Source organism: Entelurus aequoreus, linkage group LG22 (genome assembly GCF_033978785.1).
Source record: "Entelurus aequoreus isolate RoL-2023_Sb linkage group LG22, RoL_Eaeq_v1.1, whole genome shotgun sequence".
NCBI classification, from domain to species: Eukaryota; Metazoa; Chordata; class Actinopteri; order Syngnathiformes; family Syngnathidae; genus Entelurus; species Entelurus aequoreus.
The window spans coordinates 26,199,233-26,219,503 of NC_084752.1; the positions used below are offsets into that span (position 1 = coordinate 26,199,233).

The window sequence follows — 20,271 nt, forward strand, 5'->3', positions numbered from 1 at the left end:
GCAAGGAATATAGTAATGCACGCCGTACGTGTAATATCACTAAATGTGTGTGCATGCAAAACTGTAGCAATTTAAAATGTAATCTCGCTCCCAAGAGGATACTAGAGGATTAATTTTCTTCTTGGAAAGATTCAAATATGAGGATATACAAAATAGTGGTGATGCAACTTCAGAGCTTTTGTCTGGACTCTTGTAGCTTGGCATTAGGGGCAGTGGAGGATGTGCCCCAACATATACAGTAGAGGACACAGCATGTCGTACCTTCATATGCAATGTAGACGTACCTCTTAAAGGTATAAGTCAACTTATAGTTTGCAGCCAGAACATTGTACACCCTGGACAAGTCGAGACCTCATCGCAGGGCCAACACAGACCGATGAAAATAGGGAATAAAAAAGCGAGTGGAAAAACGTATTTTCTTTTTTTGTATTCCTCGTTCAATGTTTAACGATATGGTAGATTGCACATGCGCAGTGTCTATGTATCCTCGTCTTTGAGTGACCCGGAACAACAGAAGTTGTGTGCCTGCCCGGTAGAGAACCATTAAAATGTGTCACTTTCCATGTCTCTGGACATAAAAAAAAATAGAAGGGAACTCTCGACCGCGAGAAAATTGTTTTGACAACACTGACACCGTTCTGTCTTTTTCATCTGTTGTTCCGGGTCACTTACAGACGAGGATCCGGAAACGAGACACTGTTTAGACATATGGGTGGATTGCACGTGCACAAATTGAACGGGTAATACACTTTTCCCACTAGTTATTTAAATTCCAATTTTCGATTTTTAAACGCATTGATCAATATGCATAATGGTTCTATCGGTTTCTGCTTTTTTATTATCGAACCAAAAAAAGGAGGAAAGTTGATTTTTGTTAAATTACCTTCTATTCCAAATGGACAACAGATGACATACACGGACCCTATTCAATAGTCTTGAGTTACTCTTTGAGTCCACTTTTTTTATTTTGACCGACATTTTGTGGCAATGAGGGTGCCAAAGCACGATGTGTTCGAAGCAGAGGCGGTCAAACGGCAGGTTTTACATTTCGTTTGTCTAGGGCGAGGGTCAGCAACCCGCGGCTCTTTAGCGCCGCCCTAGCGGCGCCTTGGACCTCTTTCAGAGATGTGTGAAAATGGAAAAAGATGAAGAATTTTTTTTTTGTTTGTTTTAATATATTTTCTGTAGGAGAACAAACATGACACAAACCTTCCTAATTGTTAGAAATCCCACTGTTTATGTTAGACATGCTTCACTGATGAGTATTTGGCAAGCACCGTTTTGTCCTCCTAATTTCAGAGATCCTTGAACTCATAGTTTTACATGTACAACTTTCTCCGATGCTGCCACAGAAAGACGTGTTTTATGCCAGTCCTTTGTCTCATTTTGTCCACCAAACGTTTTATGCTGTGCGTGAATGCACAAAAGTGAGCTTTGCTGGAGTGCATATCAAACATATTTGGTCAATCCATGACAGCAAGCTAACCGATGCTAACATGCTATTTAGGCTAGCTGTATGTACATATTGCATCATTATGCCTCGTTAGTATGTATATTTGAGCTCATTTAATTTCCTTTCCTTATAAGAATGGATGTCCTGTTTAATTTATATTTGCACGTCTCATGACACATTATCTGTATGTAATATTGGCTGCATTTGTCATAGTTTGTGTGCCATGTTGTTCCAGACCACAGCAAACATTACCCAGCTTGTAAAGATTGTAATAAATCCATTAGAAGAAGACAGCCTGCAGTTTCCTTAAACTTGGACACACACATCTACACCTTTGGCCATTCTAAGTCATTTCCAGGAGTTTTCTCATCCTGTGAGAAGCCTCCATTTTACTAATGTTTTCCAATGTTGCAAAAATGTGAAGAATGAAAATTAAAATACAACATTTCTGTCAACGAAGATTTGCATCAGCCTTTGATAGTAGGCCAATATAGCTAATATAGACACATGTGTTGCCTTCATTATAACACTTATGTAAGGCTTTTAATGTTTTTTGTATTTTTGATCCAATATGGCTCTTTCAACATTTTGAGTTGCAGACCCCTAGATTCTAGGGGGAGGAGCTGCAGCCCTTCTTTACTGTGTACCACTGTTACTCTTGTTTGGCATACTTCTAGTAGATATCTTTGGGCATACTTGCTTGGCCCCGCTATAAACCGTTTGCTTGCCTAATGCTAACAAAATTGCTATTTTGACATTTCAGTGGGTTTATTTAGAATAGTTTATTTCATGAATAATTGCGGCTCATTTTACTACTTGGCCAACCCATCTTGCAGGCTGCGGGCTGGATTAACCTTGGCCGTACGTTTGACACCTCTGCAGTTGAGTGTCCCAGTTTAGAGGAACTAGGACCGCTGTAAACTCATTGGCAGATCCTTACATTGACATTTTTACCTTGCTAGCAAACAAAACACTGGGGTCCAAAAGTGTAATTTCTTTGCTGAGGCGTTCCTCAAGGCGCACCCCTCAAGTCCTTTCCTTTTTGGCAGTTACACATTTTTTTGTAATGCTGTAGCTTGTTTACTTCAGATGCAGTCAGTTGTCATTTGTTCAACTTATTTAGTTAAGTGTTCCTCAAGGTTCCATCTTCGGTCCTCTCTTTTTCACCATTTGGGCTTTTCAACTGGTGGCCCACGAGTTCAGTTCCAAAAACTAGTGAGACTCACATTTTTGCAAAAGTTCCATAAATCTGACAAAATAGACTAAAATCATATGTCTATTGTAGCGGACGCTGGTTTTCCAGTTTATACAAAATAAGACTAATGGTGATCAGAGAAGTTCGGGCCCCGGACATTAACTTTCTGGAAATGTAGACTCCAAAACGATTAAATACAATACTACTTCATAGCGAGGGTGAGAAATGTGATTTATTATTATAGTTATTTTGAAAGCATTACTTTTGTTTATTGTCCTGGAATAATGCTGCGGGAAAACTACTGTTATTAGACAGCCTATGAATGTACCAGAGACCGTTCGGCTAAAGTGACCTGCACATCTCAGCACTTTTCTATGCGGCTTTAATATGCTCCGAAAAATCTTGTTGGCGTGTATAACTGATATTATGACAACAACAATAAAAATGATTGATTAATAAACACTGGTAAAGCGCAGTGCTTCTGAATTAAGCAGTTTGGCCTTAGTGCCCTCCATTGGTTTTTATAAGGCATTACAATGCAGAGCCTGGCTCCTTCCAAGAACCTTTTTGATTTGTATTTTTTTTATAATCAATATTTTTATTATTGGCATAGTAACTTGTTCTTGTTTCCCCCCCAGATATTTCACTCCGAGCTGCAGGACCAGGAGAGGGAGGTGTGTTTTGTCGACATTGCCTACGACGACCTCCCTGAACGCCATTACAAAGAGTCAGAGGTAAGCTGGGGTTTGTGGGTCACAACGTAGTTATCTGAGCATAAAACTGTAAACTGTTTCTTTATTGCTGCAAAAGTCTGGACCTGTACTCACAGGAAAATGTAATTCCATTGTTACGCCCCCTATTTGTGGAACTGGCTGCTTTAGGGGCCGCAGAGAATGTTACGATTTTTTTTTAAATCAAACTCAAGACCTGCTCGTAGCTTTTATTTACCACATGCCAATTTAATTATTTCTATTTAGTTTAACTACATATTTATGTAATATTGATTCATTTTACTAATTATATTGTATCATATTAATTTATGTTATGCTCATAATATATTTGAGTTGTATTGAGGTTATTTCCAGCGTTTCCTCGACACTGGGGGCTCTGATGTGCCACGGCTGCTGTGGCTCTGGCTCATGGGTTCCTCGGCGAGAGGACTCCCTGGTCCCTTGCTGGGTGCCCTGGATCAGGTTCCGCGCAGTCGTGGCCCCTCATCATGCAGCTCCTGGTGCACTTGGCTCCTTAAGATAGTGTTTTCTCACTTAATTGTTCCGTGCTCAGGTGTCCAGTTTTTACATGCATTTTATTGTCTGGTAGAGGAAAAAGGGGTTTAGGGTGGGTTGTCTGACTTTTAACCTGGGGTTATTTAATGAGGGCAGAAGACACTTGTTTTTAAATGTAAAGCACTGTGCTACATTTTATGTTTGAAAAGGGCTTTATAGGAATGGGAATTGATAAGATTTTTCCGGTTCCTATTCCATTTTCAATTCTGCTTAATGATTTGGTTCCTTAACGGTTCTCTAATCGATTCTTATTTGGGGGGGGAAAAAAAGAGGGAATAAATGTGGATTAGCCTCAATTTTTGTTTAGTTTAGAGCAGGTGTGTCATCTGCTCCCAAGTGGGCTGGTAAAATCACGGCATGATAACTTAAAAGTAAAGGCAACTTCAGATTGTTTTATTTGTTTAAAAATAGAACAAGCACATTCGGAAAATGTACAAATCATGTGTTTTTTTTTAACTTGCATGTTGCGGTTAATAGTATTCTATTTTTTTTATTTATTTGTCTTTCTGAATAAATTATGTGATAACGTTCATCAGTTAGCTAGTTAGTGTTAATTTTCAATCTATCAAGATGAAAAAAATATCAAAATCAAATTACAGTATGTTTATATAGTTTGATAATTTTCCTCGACTGGTGCACTAACATGTGATTATTATTATTTTGTTTTTACATATGTAGCATAATCTACAAAGATACAAATAATTGCTCTTGTGACATCTAGTGGACACTTTTGGAACAGCAGTTTCTTTCATTAAAATATTTCGACTCATTTTTATACTTGGCAAACTCATCCCGCAGGCCGGATAAAACCTGTCAGGCCCGAGGGCCGTATGTTTGACACCCCTGGTTTAGAGGTACCATGACCTTAGAAAGCCTACAGTGAGATCACATATGTAGCATAGAAGAAGAAAAGGTACTTTTTTGGTAATGTAATAAATATTATGAAGAATTTAGCAAAATAAATCATGTGGAAATTACAATGTAACATGTGATATTAACTTATTAAATGCAAAGTGAGATACTGTATGTCAAGCTTTTAATTTTGATGATTGTGGCTTATAGTGTATGAAAACTTTGAATTGAAAATCTCAGAAAATGTAGGGTTTCAAAAAGTGTAAGCCAAGATCATCAAATGATAGACTCATTCTGCATGTAATGAGTTAATTTCACAGATTAGTTTCACATTTAAAGTAAATTGCTGACATGAATGGACTTGTACACTGTATTCAAATGTTTTGAGTTTCACCTGTATAACATCCATCCATCCATTTTCTAAACATGACTTTGAGAAAATCTGGTGGGAGGAAAACATGCCATTTTTTTCGGACCACAATAAAAAGCCTTCACCTAGCGAAAATCAGGAGTGTCTACTGTAGCAAAAAGACCACAAACTTAGTCGCTGCTCGGTGACATTCGTCTAGCGACAGACGTGAACTGCCCACCCCGGAGCCCGTCAGACTCTTTCTCTCGTCTTGCTCATCTAAATGAGAAGGCATTCATTTTAATTAAACAAATAATAGCGCTAACATGATAGGCGGTGAGTTGATACCTGTCGTATTCAGCGTTACTGCTGCCTGGGATGAGATCGGTGCGGTTCAAAAATACGACTTTCGTTTAAAATTAGTGTTCAAATATTTTAGGAAATTGCTCGCATGTCCTCGATGAACTAGCAGCTTTAGAATTATTACAAGTAGTGCTGTTGCAATCTTTTCTTGTAAAAAGTTAGATCTCAAAATTGCAAAACAAACTAACTTCACTACATAGTGTTGTCCAGATACCAATATTTTGGTACTTTTCTCAATAAAGTGGACCACAATAAATTGCATTATTGGCTTTATTTTAACAAAATATCTTAGGGTACATTAAACATATGTTTCTTATTGCAAGTTTGTCCTTAAATAAAATAGTGAACATACAAGACAACTTGTCTTTTGTTAGTAAGTAAGCAAAGAAAGGCTCCTAATTTAGCTGTTGACATATGCAGTAACATTGTCATTTTCCATTCTATTATTTTGTCAAAATTAAGGACAAGTGGTAGAAAATGAATTATTAATCTACTTGTTCATTTACTGTTAATATCTGCTTACTTTCTCTTTTAACATGTTCTATCTACACTTCTGTTAAAATGTAATAATCACTTATTCTTCTGTTGTTTGATACTATACATTAGTTTTGGATGATACCACAGATTTGTGTATCAATCCGATACCACGTAGTTACAGTTAAAGTTAAAGTACCAATGATTGTCACACACACACTAGGTGTGGTGAAATTTGACCCATCCCCTTGTTCACCCCCTGGGAGGTGAGGGGAGCAGTGGGCAGCAGCGGTGCCGCGCCCGGGAATAATTTCTGGTGATTTAAGCCCCAATTCCAACCCTTGATGCTGAGTGCCAAGGATCATACATTGGTCATACTTTAAGTCCTCATGTGTCCAGGAACATATTTCCTGAGTTTATAAACATAATATAAACTGGTACTTTTCAGAGGCGGTATAGTACTGAATATGATTAATTAGTATTGCGGTACGATCCTAATACCGGTATACCTTACTACGCAGTAAGCATGTTTCATAATGGCGTCATCCCCACCTGGAAGAATTGATAAGAGAATCGCTTGACAAAATGGCAAGTAATTGATAGAGTGGGAACCGGCTCTTGTTCAGTAGTGCTATACAAATAAAGTTTGATCGATTGATATCAAAACATGTTTGTTGAGCATAATCGAAGCTTATTCAATCATTTGGTATAAATTTACAATGTAAATATATAATAGTTGCTTATTATTGAACTGAGTAGTCCAATTTCCTTCAGTTTAGTGGTCAAACTTTTTGAGCCCCCTGGTGGTCCTGCAGACATCTGAAAGAGAGAGGGTGTGACGGTGGTGACATCATAATGTAGTATGAATAAAGGGAGGGCAATATTTACAGTGTACACGTATCACACCAATCACTATAGTAAACACTCAGAAAACAAAAAAAATTAAATTGATGTCACTAGAAACACAATTATTTTGGGACTGCTGGTTAGGGACCATTGCTTTAGATATCTTGAACAATTTTTTCATTATTTTTTTGCAGCACTTTGATATGTATTTCCTATGATTTGCAGTACAGTGTTGTCTTAAATGTTTGCCTGTGTGGTCTTTAATGCGCCATTGCAGGACTTGCGATACTTCAAGTCAGAAAAGACGTCGAGAGGCCTGCTTCAGGAGGGCTGGAGGGACACGCAGAATCCCATCATGTGCTCGTACAAACTGGTCACGGTCAAGTTTGAGGTGTGGGGTCTGCAGACACGTGTGGAGCAGTATGTGCATAAGGTCAGAGGTCACTCACACAGAGAATGCTGTAGATTTGGGTTTCTATCCACAGTGGAAATTGGTTTACGGCATATGTTGATATGACTTTGAAGTCTAAATGCAATTTCAGTACGAATGTGTGGGTCAGGCACATTCATCTGTCACAGGAGTGCGCAACTAGAGTTAAAGGCGGTAGAAATTACCTCTTTCGCATTATGTATAAAGTAAAAAAAGTTTGTGCCAGCAACTTGAGGGTTCCGGGTTCCATCCCCGCTTCTGCCAACCTAGTCAATGCCGTTGTGTCCTTGGGCAAGACACTTTACCCACCTGCTCCCAGTGCCACCCACACTGGTTTAAAAATGTAACTTAGATATTGGGTTTCACTATGTAAAGCGCTTTGAGTCACTAGAGAAAAGCGCTATATAAATATAATTCACAATTCACACTACCACTGATAGACACACACACTGGGTGTGGTGAAATTACTCTGCGTTTGACCCACCCCCTGGGAGGTGAGGTGAGGGGAGCAGCGAGCAGCAGCGGTGGCCGTGCTCGGGAATCATTTTGGTAATTTACCCCCCCAATTCCAACCCTTGATGCAGGGAGGTAATGGATGCCATTTTTGTAGTCTTTGGTATGACTCGGCCGGGGTTTGAACTCACGACCTACCGATCTCAGGGCGGACACTCTAACCACAAGGCCACTATACATTTCCCTTAGAATACTGTAAGTTAAAAAGGACAATGTTTTTATTCACAGTTGTCTTTTTCAAAAGTTATGAGTTTTCCTCTTTTTAATGTTTTAAATTGAAAAATAAACTTCTCTTTGGATGCCTGTGAATATTCTCGTCCAGTGAGGTCATTGAACAAACGCAAACTGATCTGTTCAGACGGTTTTATAATACGTTTCTTGTAAGACAATATGAACAATCCAGTTGCAATTACCGATGGTTGCATAACGGCACCGGTGCTGATTTACACCGTATTGTCTAAACTGAAGAACGACGCTATTGGTGCCTTTTTTGCGGTGCCAAGTAAATGCAGACTCAGCTGCCTGTAACAAGTGCTCAGCGGTGATATTTTACGAATAACGCCATGTTAGTAATGCAGCGTTCCGACAGAAGCACACAGTAAGTAATTGTATATTAATGATATCTGTAAAATCTTTAAAAAAAACTCAACTGTATTCTCTCTGCTGATGATACAAATCTGTACTGTTCTGGGCAAGACCTTGGCCAACTCCTAGAGACTGTAGAGAGTGAACTCCACATACTAAAGCAATGGTTTGATGCCAATAAACTATCAATCAACCTAAATAAAACAAAATATATAATTTTTGGTAATAGGAAAAATAACAGTGTCATAAGAATCGATGATATGGAGATAGAAAGGGTGTATTCAACAACATTTTTGGGAATCTATATAGATGATAAATTGGAAACTACATAAATATACTCAAGACAAAGATGGCACAAATTATTGCTATGTTACATCAAATTAAAAACTCTGTAAATCAAAAGGCTCTTAACATGTTATATAATTCTTTCGTACTCCCATATCTTAATTATTGTTGAAATCTGGGGTAACAATTACAAATCAAACAACTCTATGTTCTCACTTCAAAAGAAAGCGATTAGAATTGTAAATTATGCGGATTATCACGACCATACCAATGCTCTGTTTATTAAATTAAAAACATTAAAACGGCACAAACTTGTTGACCTCAACACTGCTTTTGTGACGTACAAAGCTCATAACCACATGCTGCCTGGGTGTCTACAGGAGAGGTTCAAACCTAGGGAGAGTCCCTATGACATCAGAGTTTCAGCTGTCTTTCAGAAAGCAAACATAAGAACGAGCTTAAAAAGTAGATGTGTTTCTGTCAGGGGGGTTCAACTGTGGAACCGCTTGGATGATTCCTTAAAATGTTCCAGTTCCATTCGCACATTTAAAAACAACTTTCTAAGACCAATGTCTTGAAAAAATATATCACTCTTGAATTAACACAGTAGTTAATACTATGATCGATGTTAATTACAAACTAAATGTGGGATATAAATAGTAATGGAAGTATAATTGTATATAGTATATAATTGGTGCAAAGGTTTAACACGTGTACAAGGATATTTCACATGCCTTTACTGTGTATATAATCGAACAGTGTTTATGTTGTGTACAATGTGTATTTATAATATGTTGTGAAAAGGAAATTCCATAATTTTTGGAAGCTCATCTTGTATTTGACATTGTTTATAGGGTTAGGCGCAATAAGTGTTCAACTTCAGCCTAAACCCTTTCGGTCTGCAACATTTTCAATTCATGAATGTATTACTGTTTATGTAAAACTGTTTGTTTATTTTGTTGACCATTGACCGAAAAAATAATAAACTAACTAAACTAACAAGCTAAGTAAGTAAATGTTATTTATAAAGCGCTTTTTACAGCTAAAATCACAAAGTGCTGTACAAAACATAGGTGATGTAAAACAATTCAAATAAAACCGAGGCAACATCATAAAAAGGATACAAAGTGGATTAAAAATGATAGTTAAAAGGTGCATTAACTAAAAGCTTTACTAAAAATAAAAGTTTTGAAATGTTTCTTGAAAGTTTAAACACAGTCAAGATTACTGAGGTACTGGTGCAAATTGTTCCAGAGTCTGGGAGCTATAGCCTGGAATGCCAGGTCTCCACAGGTTTTAAATCAAGTTTTTGGGATCTTTAGAAGACACTGGCCTGAAGACCGGAGGCTGCGCCCTGAGGAGTAGGGGCATAGTAAATCAGTGATGTACTGAGGGGCCCCTCCATGCATATCCAGGACTAAAATCTTAAACTCAATGTGGAATTTAACTGGAAGCCAATGAAGACTGGATAGAACAGGGGTGATATGGGCTGTTCTGGGTGCACCGGTCAAAAGTCTGCAATAAAATTAGGGCTGTCAGGTGATTGTTTTGTTAATCACATGTTGGTATTTTGATTAATCTTGACTAATCCCAAGTCATTACTTGCTTGCATTAAAGTTTGCTTAGGAAAATACCCCAATATCTTCACAGTAATGTAACTTTGTCAGAATATGATACAGGAACATTTTATTTGAATGTGATTTATTTGCACAAAACTTGGTAAAAGTTTTATCTGAAGTTATTTCAGGCTGTATTTTGGAGTCAAATTTACAAGCAAGCACGCCAAAATCTCCTCACTCGTTTTCGTACTGACTTATGCATTGGTCAGATCACTGAACGTATAGCGGTTAAGGTAAAAGAGTGTGTACAGTCAAATTAAATTCCTCAATCGAAGTGTGTTCATAATTAATGTGATATTTTCTGTGACTAATCACATGAGTTAACTTGTTCATTTTGACAGCCCAAAATAAAACAACAAAAACAATTTACATAGCTCAGTGTGTTAGATTATTGCTGTCAGGTTGCAGTTATCAAGTAATTCCATGAGTTTTAGGCGTGCTGGCATAAGTCAACCACTCATTTTTCTTTTCAGTTGAGTTGTAACAGCTGCTAAATACTGCCATCTGCTGGGTCATTTGAGGAAGAACATTACATTGGCAGTCAGATTGCATTGTTATGGATCTGCTTAAACTGATAAGCCGATAGTGTTAGTTTAAATATTCTACAAACAACTGGGTTTCATAAACAGTCGCTATATTGTGCTCAGCTGAAAATGCAAAATCGTGTGGTCAAACCGCAGTTCTTGCTGCCTCATGCTTGTACTGTAAATACCAGGTGAGACGGATCATGAATCACAACACCTTTGTTGTTGTTGTTTCAATCACTAGAATACATTGTTTGCTTTTGAACCAAGTTGTATTACATTCTATCATAAGCAAAACATGTTTTGTTACAGGTGATTCGGGATATCTTGCTGCTTGGACACAGGCAGGCTTTCGCTTGGGTGGATGAATGGATTGGTGAGTCACTAGTCCTAGATTTTTACTTGCAATTATTCACAATGATACCATGCACTCTATATTGACTAACGTATTGACAAAAACACCATTTTAATCTATTGGCCTCTAATTCTTACCCAGATATTTTGGGCAATTTTTGTTTCGTGGGAACAATTTGGGGAAATAACTGTTTCTGTCAAACCTCTTGAAGTCTTCCCAGAAATGTTGGAACCGAAATAACTGCCAATTTTACATTTTCACCCACTACCTGTTACTGTAGCAATGACGTCACGGCCAGATACTTAAGTCAATATAGCAGCAAGTTATTCACATTAGATAAATACATGAAGTATTGCAGAACTGATTGTTTGGAGTGTGCATGTACATTCACCTCACCTGCACACTTTTCACCTAACTCTTCAACTACCAATCCTTTATCCTCTGACTGCCTTAGGGCCTTGATCCTCTTTGACTTTTAAAAAATTGGTATGCTGTGTGGAAGCTGCATGGATTCAAAGGATGCCACAACCTTCTTGTTGTTCCAATGATCTATACTTCACTACCCTGTAACACTCATCCACAACCTGTTTAGCTAAGGAGTGATTGTGGACCGAAAATGCCCGAATCCTTTCCACCTTGACCAGTTTGTTTTTTCTCTGGGGTGTTCTACGTTGTTCTCCAAAAAGTTCCATCTCACTTTTCCTTATCGGTCTTCTTCTTGGGATGCTTTCCTTTACAAATCCATGTCATCTATATAAAGCACTCTACTCACCCCCAATAATATCTTCTTGCCACCTTGTCCCTATCCTTTCCAACCTGTCTCAACTGGAGTGCCGTTTGAGTTGGAAGTTACCAGATTTGCCCCATCTTCCTTCCTTCCAGATATGAGTTTGGATGACGTGCGGGATTACGAAAAAAAAATGCAAGAGGAAACCAACGTTAAGGTTGGCAAAGAGCAGTCTGCAGCAAATGCACCTTCTGAGCAGTCTGCAGCAAATGCACCTTCTGAGCAGTCTGCAGCAAATGCACCTTCTGAGCAGTCTGCAGCAATTGCACCTTCTGAGCAGTCCGCAGCAATTGCACCTTCTGAGCAGTCTGCAGCAATTGCACCTTCTGAGCAGTCTGCAGCAATTGCACCTTCTGAGCAGTCTGCAGCAATTGCACCTTCTGAGCAGTCCGCAGCAACTGCACCTTCTGAGCAGTCCGCAGCAAAGATCCCTAAAAGAGAAGCAAGTGTATGTGAACTTTTTTTTAAAAATTATTCTGAAGTGTCATTTTAAACCCTCGATGGACACATATTCAAAAACAAGACTGAAGTGGCAGCAATTAACTTAAAGGGGTCATATTGTGATTTATTTTTTTAACATTGAAAACCCTTCCTTGTGGTCTACATCAGGGGATTCTTAATATTTTTGACCTCGGGGCCCTAAATATCCACTAGAGATGGGCCTGGGTCCCACTCAAATATTAACACGGAATAAATAATCTTCCTCTTGATTTTAAATGTATTCAATAATTATACCTAACCTACATAGTTTACAACCTTGTCTAATGATATGAAACCATGTGTTAATTGCAAATATTTATTTAACGCATAACCTTTAGGCTTAAGTCAGGCTGATTTAGAAAAATAACTAATCAAATATACTGCTTAAGAAGGACTCGTAAATATAAATAACTTACAAAAAATACATTTACATAAAATTGTTGTGCATAAATAAACAAAGTTAATAATGAATGTTTGTTCACTAAACTGTCAATAAAATTAAAGTGCAAATGAAAATGCAGCTTTAACCCTTTAGTCATAGTTTTTGCACTTAAACTACCGTATTTTTCGGATTATAAATCGCTCCGGAGTATAAATCGCACCGGCCGAAAATGCATAATAAAGAAGGAAAACATAAATTGCACTGGAGTATAAGTCGCATTTTTTGGGCAAATGTATTTGATAAAACCCAACACCAAGAATAGACATTTGAAAGGCAATTTAAAATAAATGAAGAATAGTGAACAACAGGCTGAATAAGTGTACGTTATATGACGCATAAATAACCAACTGAGAACGTGCCTGGTATGTTAACGTAACATATTATGGTAAGAGTCATTCAAATAACTAACATATAGAACATGCTATACGTTTACCGAACAATCTGTCACTCCTAATCGCTAAATCCCATGAAATCTTCTTCCTCGGTGTCGCTTCTAAACAACTCTGCCAACTCCAAAGGTAGACAATGCGCCGCTTCCTCTTCTATCGGTATGTCGCTTACGTCAGAGTCATCGTCAGTTGCAGTTCCAATTATTCCAGCCTTTCTGAATCCGGACAGGATGGTTTCGGTTGTCACTGAAGACCATGCTTTGTCGATCCATCCAATGACATCCAGAAAAGTTGCATGGTGCATTCTCCCGGTTGCCGTGAAGCTGTGCTCTCCATCCCACAGGTTGCTCAGGACTGCCTTAAAGCTCCTATGTGTTAATCATTTCACACATAAATCGGAGTATAAGTCGCACCCCCGGCCAAACTATGAAAAAAAAACTGCAATTTATAATCCGAAAAATACGGTAGTATGATTTTAGCTCCAGACTTCTTGTGTTTGATATTATCATTACTGCCACAGGTGGGGGAAAAGTGTATTGCCAGTGACCATACGGAACAAAGCTGAGAAACACATTTTTGGGCGGCCCATCAATGGCTCCTGGCCCCATGGTTAAGAAACACTGGTCTACATAACATGTAACAGTGGTCGTTTGGGCTAAATTTTGCATATACTGTGTATATATATATTTTTAAACGGACCATCTTCAAGCCGTTCTCTAAGAGTCTCTTCAGGATGCTTATTTGCGTGCCAAAGCCCTCTTCGAATGAGACTCCACACTGTCAGCCATGTTGTAGTTTTTAGCACTCCCATATTGTCTACAGACAATTAGAGGTTAAAACAATTGGCTCGCTACTTTGTGTTAGAAATGGTTACATCAGAGGATTTTAGCATGCATGTATGAGCCAGTCTGCTCCACAACAAGAGGATGAAGAAAAATAAGGGACTTACTGACTACAACTTTGGATAACAACTGAATAAAAATGGCGGCAAAGCTCTTCAAGTAGACCTCTACCACATAGATTTTCAAGCAGTGATAGGCTCCTGCGACCCTGAGGGAAAAGTAGCAGCAGTAGACGATGGATGTTGGTGTACCACTAATGGTATGCAAGCTCCATCTAGTAGTACGCCAAAGAATCAGTTAAAGTACAGTATTTTATTTTCCAATATGCAAGCAGTGTTACTGTTCAAACTCTGTCACCAAAGATATTAAATATACTTGTTAAACGAATAGTTTTTAATGAATACTTAGGCCCACCACACTACTGTATTTGTTGGTCTTTATGGTGGTATGTGCAGAGCCAAGTTTTCTCTGAGGTGCTACTTTGTGAACAAAGTTTGAGAAGCACTGCTCTAGCATTACATGGCGATATCCACTGATGTAACTAAGGCAAAATACGTCACTAAAATCTCAAATTCCAACGTATGGAAGAAAAGATTGTATTATAAATATTTTCACCATGCCTCCATGGTTGGTTTTCAAATTTCCGGGACTTATGGGGATCCCAAATACCTAAACAAACACTAGAAGGGAAGAAAAGTTTGTTTTGCATAATAGGACCCCTTTAACTGGAATCATAGAAATTGATATAACATGATTACTTTGATGTGCTTTTCTGTTGCATCAGCATGTTTGCAGAATACCTAACTGTTAATTCATCTCTTCCGAACCCAGACATGACAATGGATGAAGTGAGAGAATTTGAGCGGACAATCCAGGAGGCCACCAACCAGAAGATCGGAATTTTTCCCCCGTCCATCTCCATCAGCGAGACGCCATTGTCCTCCTGTGCCCTCACCGGCCCCGCCAGCGCCCCCACCACCCCTTTGTGCACAGATGCGCCCGATTCCCTCTCCGTCCCCAAAGACCGGCCCCGTAAGAAGTCCGCCCCGGAAACCCTGACTCTCCCTGATACGCCTCCAAGTGATGTACAGCAGGGATCTACTCCAAGGCCGTTACCTTCCTCAAATGACCTCCAGTCCTCCACGCTGCCTTCCTCCAATTCTGATCTTGTTGAAATGGGGGAACAGTAGACCGACCTTGGAACGTCTTCCCCCTGCACTTCCCATTGAGTTAAGTCTACCCGCCAAAGACTGGTGCCCGAATGTTGACGCGATCTACAGCCATCCCTAGCTAAAGACAGCCAAGTCATGATTATACACACACCTAAACACCCTAAAAGCAAGTTTATGGTATATTATTCTTTTGTTTTTTTCAAAAAGTCTCACATTCCCATTTATACAGAGTTGCTAACAGTCTAATTGTTATGCTAGGCCAGTACCATGCGCTGCTTGTCCAGTCTTACTCAAAAGCTGACTTTTGAATCTTCCACTCAGCTTGTACAGGGTTTGGGTCGACTGAGTTCTAGATGAGTGGGTCCCTGCTGATCACGGCATATTAGTGAAAGACTCGTTATCAAGCGCATTCGCAGCAACAGCCCTGTGTTCTGCACAATCATGAAATTTTACAGTGACAATGTGAATGATCGACCTCTTTTCACTTAGTCAAACCGTCCTCTAAAGACAGGGGTGTCCAATTAAGTACTATAAATCAGCCTACGTTTTGGTAATACAACACACAAACCAACTGGACATAACCTACGGCAATCATTTAAGTACCGTATTGACCTGGGTATAAGCGTCTCTTTAAGACCTGTTTTTTGGAAACAATATTTCGAAGTAAGAGTCAAAAAACAATTATCTCCAAGTCATGTTAAATAACTGGTAGATTACAATATATTATGCAGTTGATGGGTTGGCTTCATGATCACCATGATCTTAAAGTTGGGTCACACAAAGAAAATATCTGACTGGCTTTAAGGGAAGTCCTTTGGCAACCACCTTCTGGTTTGCACATACAAATCCAGACTCTGAATATCAGGTCCCATTGACTTTTTCCACGGGAAAAGTGTTATACTCGGGTCGATATAGTCAAAGTAAAAACACCCTTAAGCTTTCTATAATAGATGACCAAACCAATTTTTGGTTATTTTTGTTTAATAATACTTTTAGAATAAACATCAGGCTGTTTAAAACACCCTTGGACACCCCTGTCTTTGAACAATTTCCTGATTTCTATGCCCTTCCCTTCCACTCCAGAGACCTTGAACCTATTTTTCTTGAACGGAATTTCTTTTTTACTAAGTCCTAACTTCCTCCGTTGGGACTAGCGGAGATCTTTAAGCAGTTGAACCAAGAAGAAAATGCCTTCGCACCACCGAGCCACAAGGTCGTTCCCTTTCCGGTTGACACGTTTGTAATCACAACACAAAGTGCAGCCATGTTCAACACGGACGCATCACGACGGCTGCTAATAACAGTTGGCATCATTTCACTGACAAGACTTTTGGACTACAGGATCAGTACAATCAGTGTTCACGCCTCAGGTCTCCCTCGTAAACCTTTCTCTCCCTGCTTGTTGTTTATATACCACACCAGTCTGCAAACTCACAATGTTTACAACAATCAGAAACTGTTTGCCTTTGCGTAGTCAAGCCATGGAGTGCACATGCAGTCTTGGATACCTCTTTTGGGAGGGTGGTATTATGAAGTCATGGTCACAAAAATACTAAAGTGACCTCTATGCTGGGATGTCTGGCGGCGTACAGTGCTGTGCAAAAGTCTTAGGCCGGCATTAGATTTCATCTTCATACTCGTGTGGATTAAAAGTGAGTTTGTTGGCTGTAAATGACAAAAAATAGACCTATTGGGAGATGGTCAACACAGAAAATGTATGAAACAAGCAAATATTTAGTCCACTCCACAAAGGCTGAATGCTTAATTGAAAACAATCAGTCCCCTTATTATTCTGGTAAATAGCTCGTTTCATTGATTCCATAATTACTGAAATGGTTCAAATACATTCCCCTATCTGCACCTTTGATCCAGATCCTCCAAATACCGAATAATTATTTCTTGCTTGATTTTCTGTGCAACCGTTATTCTATTTACTGCTTTGAGTCCAATTGACTGGCCTCGACTTTTGCAAAGTACTGTAGACGTGATTCAACAATCTATCCACTCAATCACTTTAGTCCCATTGTGGGGAGGAAATGCTACGTTCTGGGTACTTTTATTTATTTTTTTCCCCCCAACATTGTAACATATCGACGTGTAAAGTGGAGACTCGTGTTTATCAAGCTTGCGCTGTTTTGCCTGCAGAGGATGGCTTCTGTTAATCACTGCTTTGGTGCTTGATGAGGATTGACCTATCAACTAGAACTTTTCAAATGGTTTCCCGTCGCCATCCAAAGCCCTAGTGGTCAGTATTACAAAAAATTATAATTTTACCTTCTTTTTTTTACTGGGCAATGACAATTCAGTGATCAAACGGCAGAATTTCAAGTGCTTCTTCTATATGCTGCATGGAATGTCTCTCTATACCTTGCGTATATTCCAAGAAGGATCTTTGTATATGGATTGATTAATGATGCACCTGTATTGGGTGGGGGGGGGGAGTGAATGCCTCAATGCTACTCATTTTATATTTTGAGCATGCCAAGAGAATATGAACAACTGCATGCCACGGTTACATTCTCACCCAGTAATCCCAAATATATCCGCACTCAAAACACGCAGATTAAAAATACTGTTTAGTTGCCTTTTCATTTGGTTTTTGCCAAGAGTGCAATTTGGCAACGGCCTCAGGAAAGTTTAGTAGGATAACATGCAGAAATGACGCGCATATGTATGTGAAGAAAGTCTATATTTTGATAACACTGTAATGACGCGACGATAGATTTGGTGTATTTTTTATTTTTTTTTAAGCCGGTCTGTTTGCCGCAACATTCCACGGTTGTGACGGCCAGTTGTTCGGTGCCATCAAGCTGGTTCGCGTGTGTAAATCTCCGAACCCCAAACATAAGATCTTTTTCCAGAAAGGGACGTATGCATGTGTGGTTTTCTTGTTGCGTGTGCCTTACTTTTTGTATGAAATCCTACTAAATGAATGTGATGATACATGCAAATGGGCTATTGCATAACATGGCATATATTAGTTTACTTTTGTCATTTTGAGTTACTGTGCATTTGTGCAATGGTTCTGATTTAGCTGGAAATGGCAAAACAAATTTGAAAAGACTCAACAATTTTGAGAAAACAGTCTTTTGCACTTGGGCCTTTAAAAGGAACTGCATTTGTTCTTGTTTTGCCAATTCCTTCTAAAAGATACCACTGACACTAATCGTTTTGCCTTGCTTTGTAACAGTTTGCGTTTAATTGTAATTACATTCCAGAAGAAGCTATTTCCCTTCCCCCTTGCTTCGAAATCGCCATCTCGAGTGCTAAGACTGTGTACGATTGTTCTGTTGCGGTCTTGTCCGGCTTCCTGGACCAAAGTGGTCTAACACGACACAGTGACTGCAACGTCTTACTTGCCATAAACGCCGTTTAATATTCTGTACAGTTTTTGTTGAAAGAATTGTTTGTAGTTATCGGTAACTCTCGCTTCTGTCTTTCGAAACCTTTTGAATCGGTCCTCTTTGTTGGATATATAATGGAGTGTACGTGCGTCGTCAGGGATATATTTGCTACGTCACGGGCTGTTCCGGTTTAAACAAGCTACCTTTTTCAGTTGTGGTCTGCTCTGTTTAAAAGAGTATTGTAAATATTGTTATGGATTAATATTTTTTTTCGTTTTTTTTTCATTGGATCTGTTCATGTGGATGGCAGCTTCATGAACGTGTGAATCTGCGAAGGAATTTGTCAGTGGTTTCTCGCAGTAATGGTGAATTTCTAACACTGGTTTTTTTTTTTTCAATTTTTCGAATTTGTAACACCTTTTTTTTTGAGTGAAGTGGCGGATTTGGTGGGCTCGGATTTTCTTTTGTTTGTTTTTTCTGGAGTAATCCTGCTGTAACTTTTGTGGCTACACTTGAGGGATAAAATCCTTTAATTGAAGGACCAAGCCTTTTTTTTTTTTTTTCTTCGTTTTTTCTGTTGCACTTTGAATCCGATCTTAACCTGACGTTACCCGGGGCCTGTCTCACAAGCAAGAAGCTGTAATTATTGAACTACTTCCTGTACTCTTGTCCGCTTGTGCTTTGTGTAATGGGCCCCAAAAAGTGTTCATTGGAGAGTTGATTCATTGGCTTCTTTGGTAATGTAATTGTTTCACTATTATGAGCTAGATAAAGGAAATAAAAATTCCATGCATCCTTATTCTTTTTGTCTTTTTTTATATTTCTCTATACTTATCCCAACTTCCACTTTCCTCCAGTGTTTTGTTACAGTGAAGTGCCGTGTTTCCGGGGTATAAGCCGCACCCACTAAGTTTTAAAAGAAAAAAAGATTTACGCTGAAAGATTTTTCAAAATTTTATTTACATTTTAATTGATGCCAAACGATGCCTGTCACACGGCAGTAAAACCCTGATCAAACAAAACTGTCAGTCTTTATTAATGCTTTTGAGATGAATAATATCAGGATTCTTCTTCCTTTTACTTTGTAAACACTTTAAGTTTGAACAATTTGTTAAGATGGATCATTTTAGTACATTGTTTGATTACTTTGCTTAATCCGTTCCATAGTTGGCGAAGAAAAATCCATAGATTAGCCGCACCTTTGTATAAGCCGCAGGGTTCAAAGCTTGGGGAAAAAAAGTAGTGACTTAGAGTTTTGATAATTTTATAGATTTCTCATTTTTAAAAGTAATTTTTACATGTCTTAATGGATACAGTAGTGAAGGTGTGCAGACTCGAGCTGTAGTAGAGTGAATAGGTGCCGGACGACTTTGTGTTCTCAGTGGAGGCCTCACTTCTGTGGAACTCTTATTTATTCGCACAATATAAACAGTACAAAATGTAACGTTGTTAAAAACAGACTAGAAATGAGTAATAAGAAATAAGTGCAGGTTATGCAAAGTTCTCACCTAAAGCAGTAAATTAACAAACACAATTAAACATAGTATATAAAAAATAAGACAAGTCTACTTTGTGTGGATTGAGTGTAGGTGTGTAAGGGAGTAATATGGCTACATTATAAAGTAGGAACAAATAGAGAATGTTGATTTATCAGGCTGGCCCTTAATCTATGTTTGAAGTTAGTGA

General features: G+C 38.7%; 1 protein-coding gene across 1 annotated transcript in view; it reads left to right on the forward strand.

The window, feature by feature from the left end:
• LOC133639244 (cytoplasmic phosphatidylinositol transfer protein 1-like) overlaps positions 1–19,384 on the forward strand; it is a 118,561-nt gene extending 99,177 nt beyond the window's left edge. The window contains exons 6-9 of the mRNA XM_062032421.1: positions 3,287–3,382; positions 7,096–7,251; positions 11,087–11,150; positions 14,901–19,384. Of these exons, the coding sequence (XP_061888405.1) occupies positions 3,287–3,382; positions 7,096–7,251; positions 11,087–11,150; positions 14,901–15,259 (675 nt within the window). The 3' untranslated portion in view covers positions 15,260–19,384. The remainder of the gene's footprint in view (positions 1–3,286; positions 3,383–7,095; positions 7,252–11,086; positions 11,151–14,900) is intronic.
• The last annotated feature ends 887 nt before the right edge of the window (positions 19,385–20,271 follow it).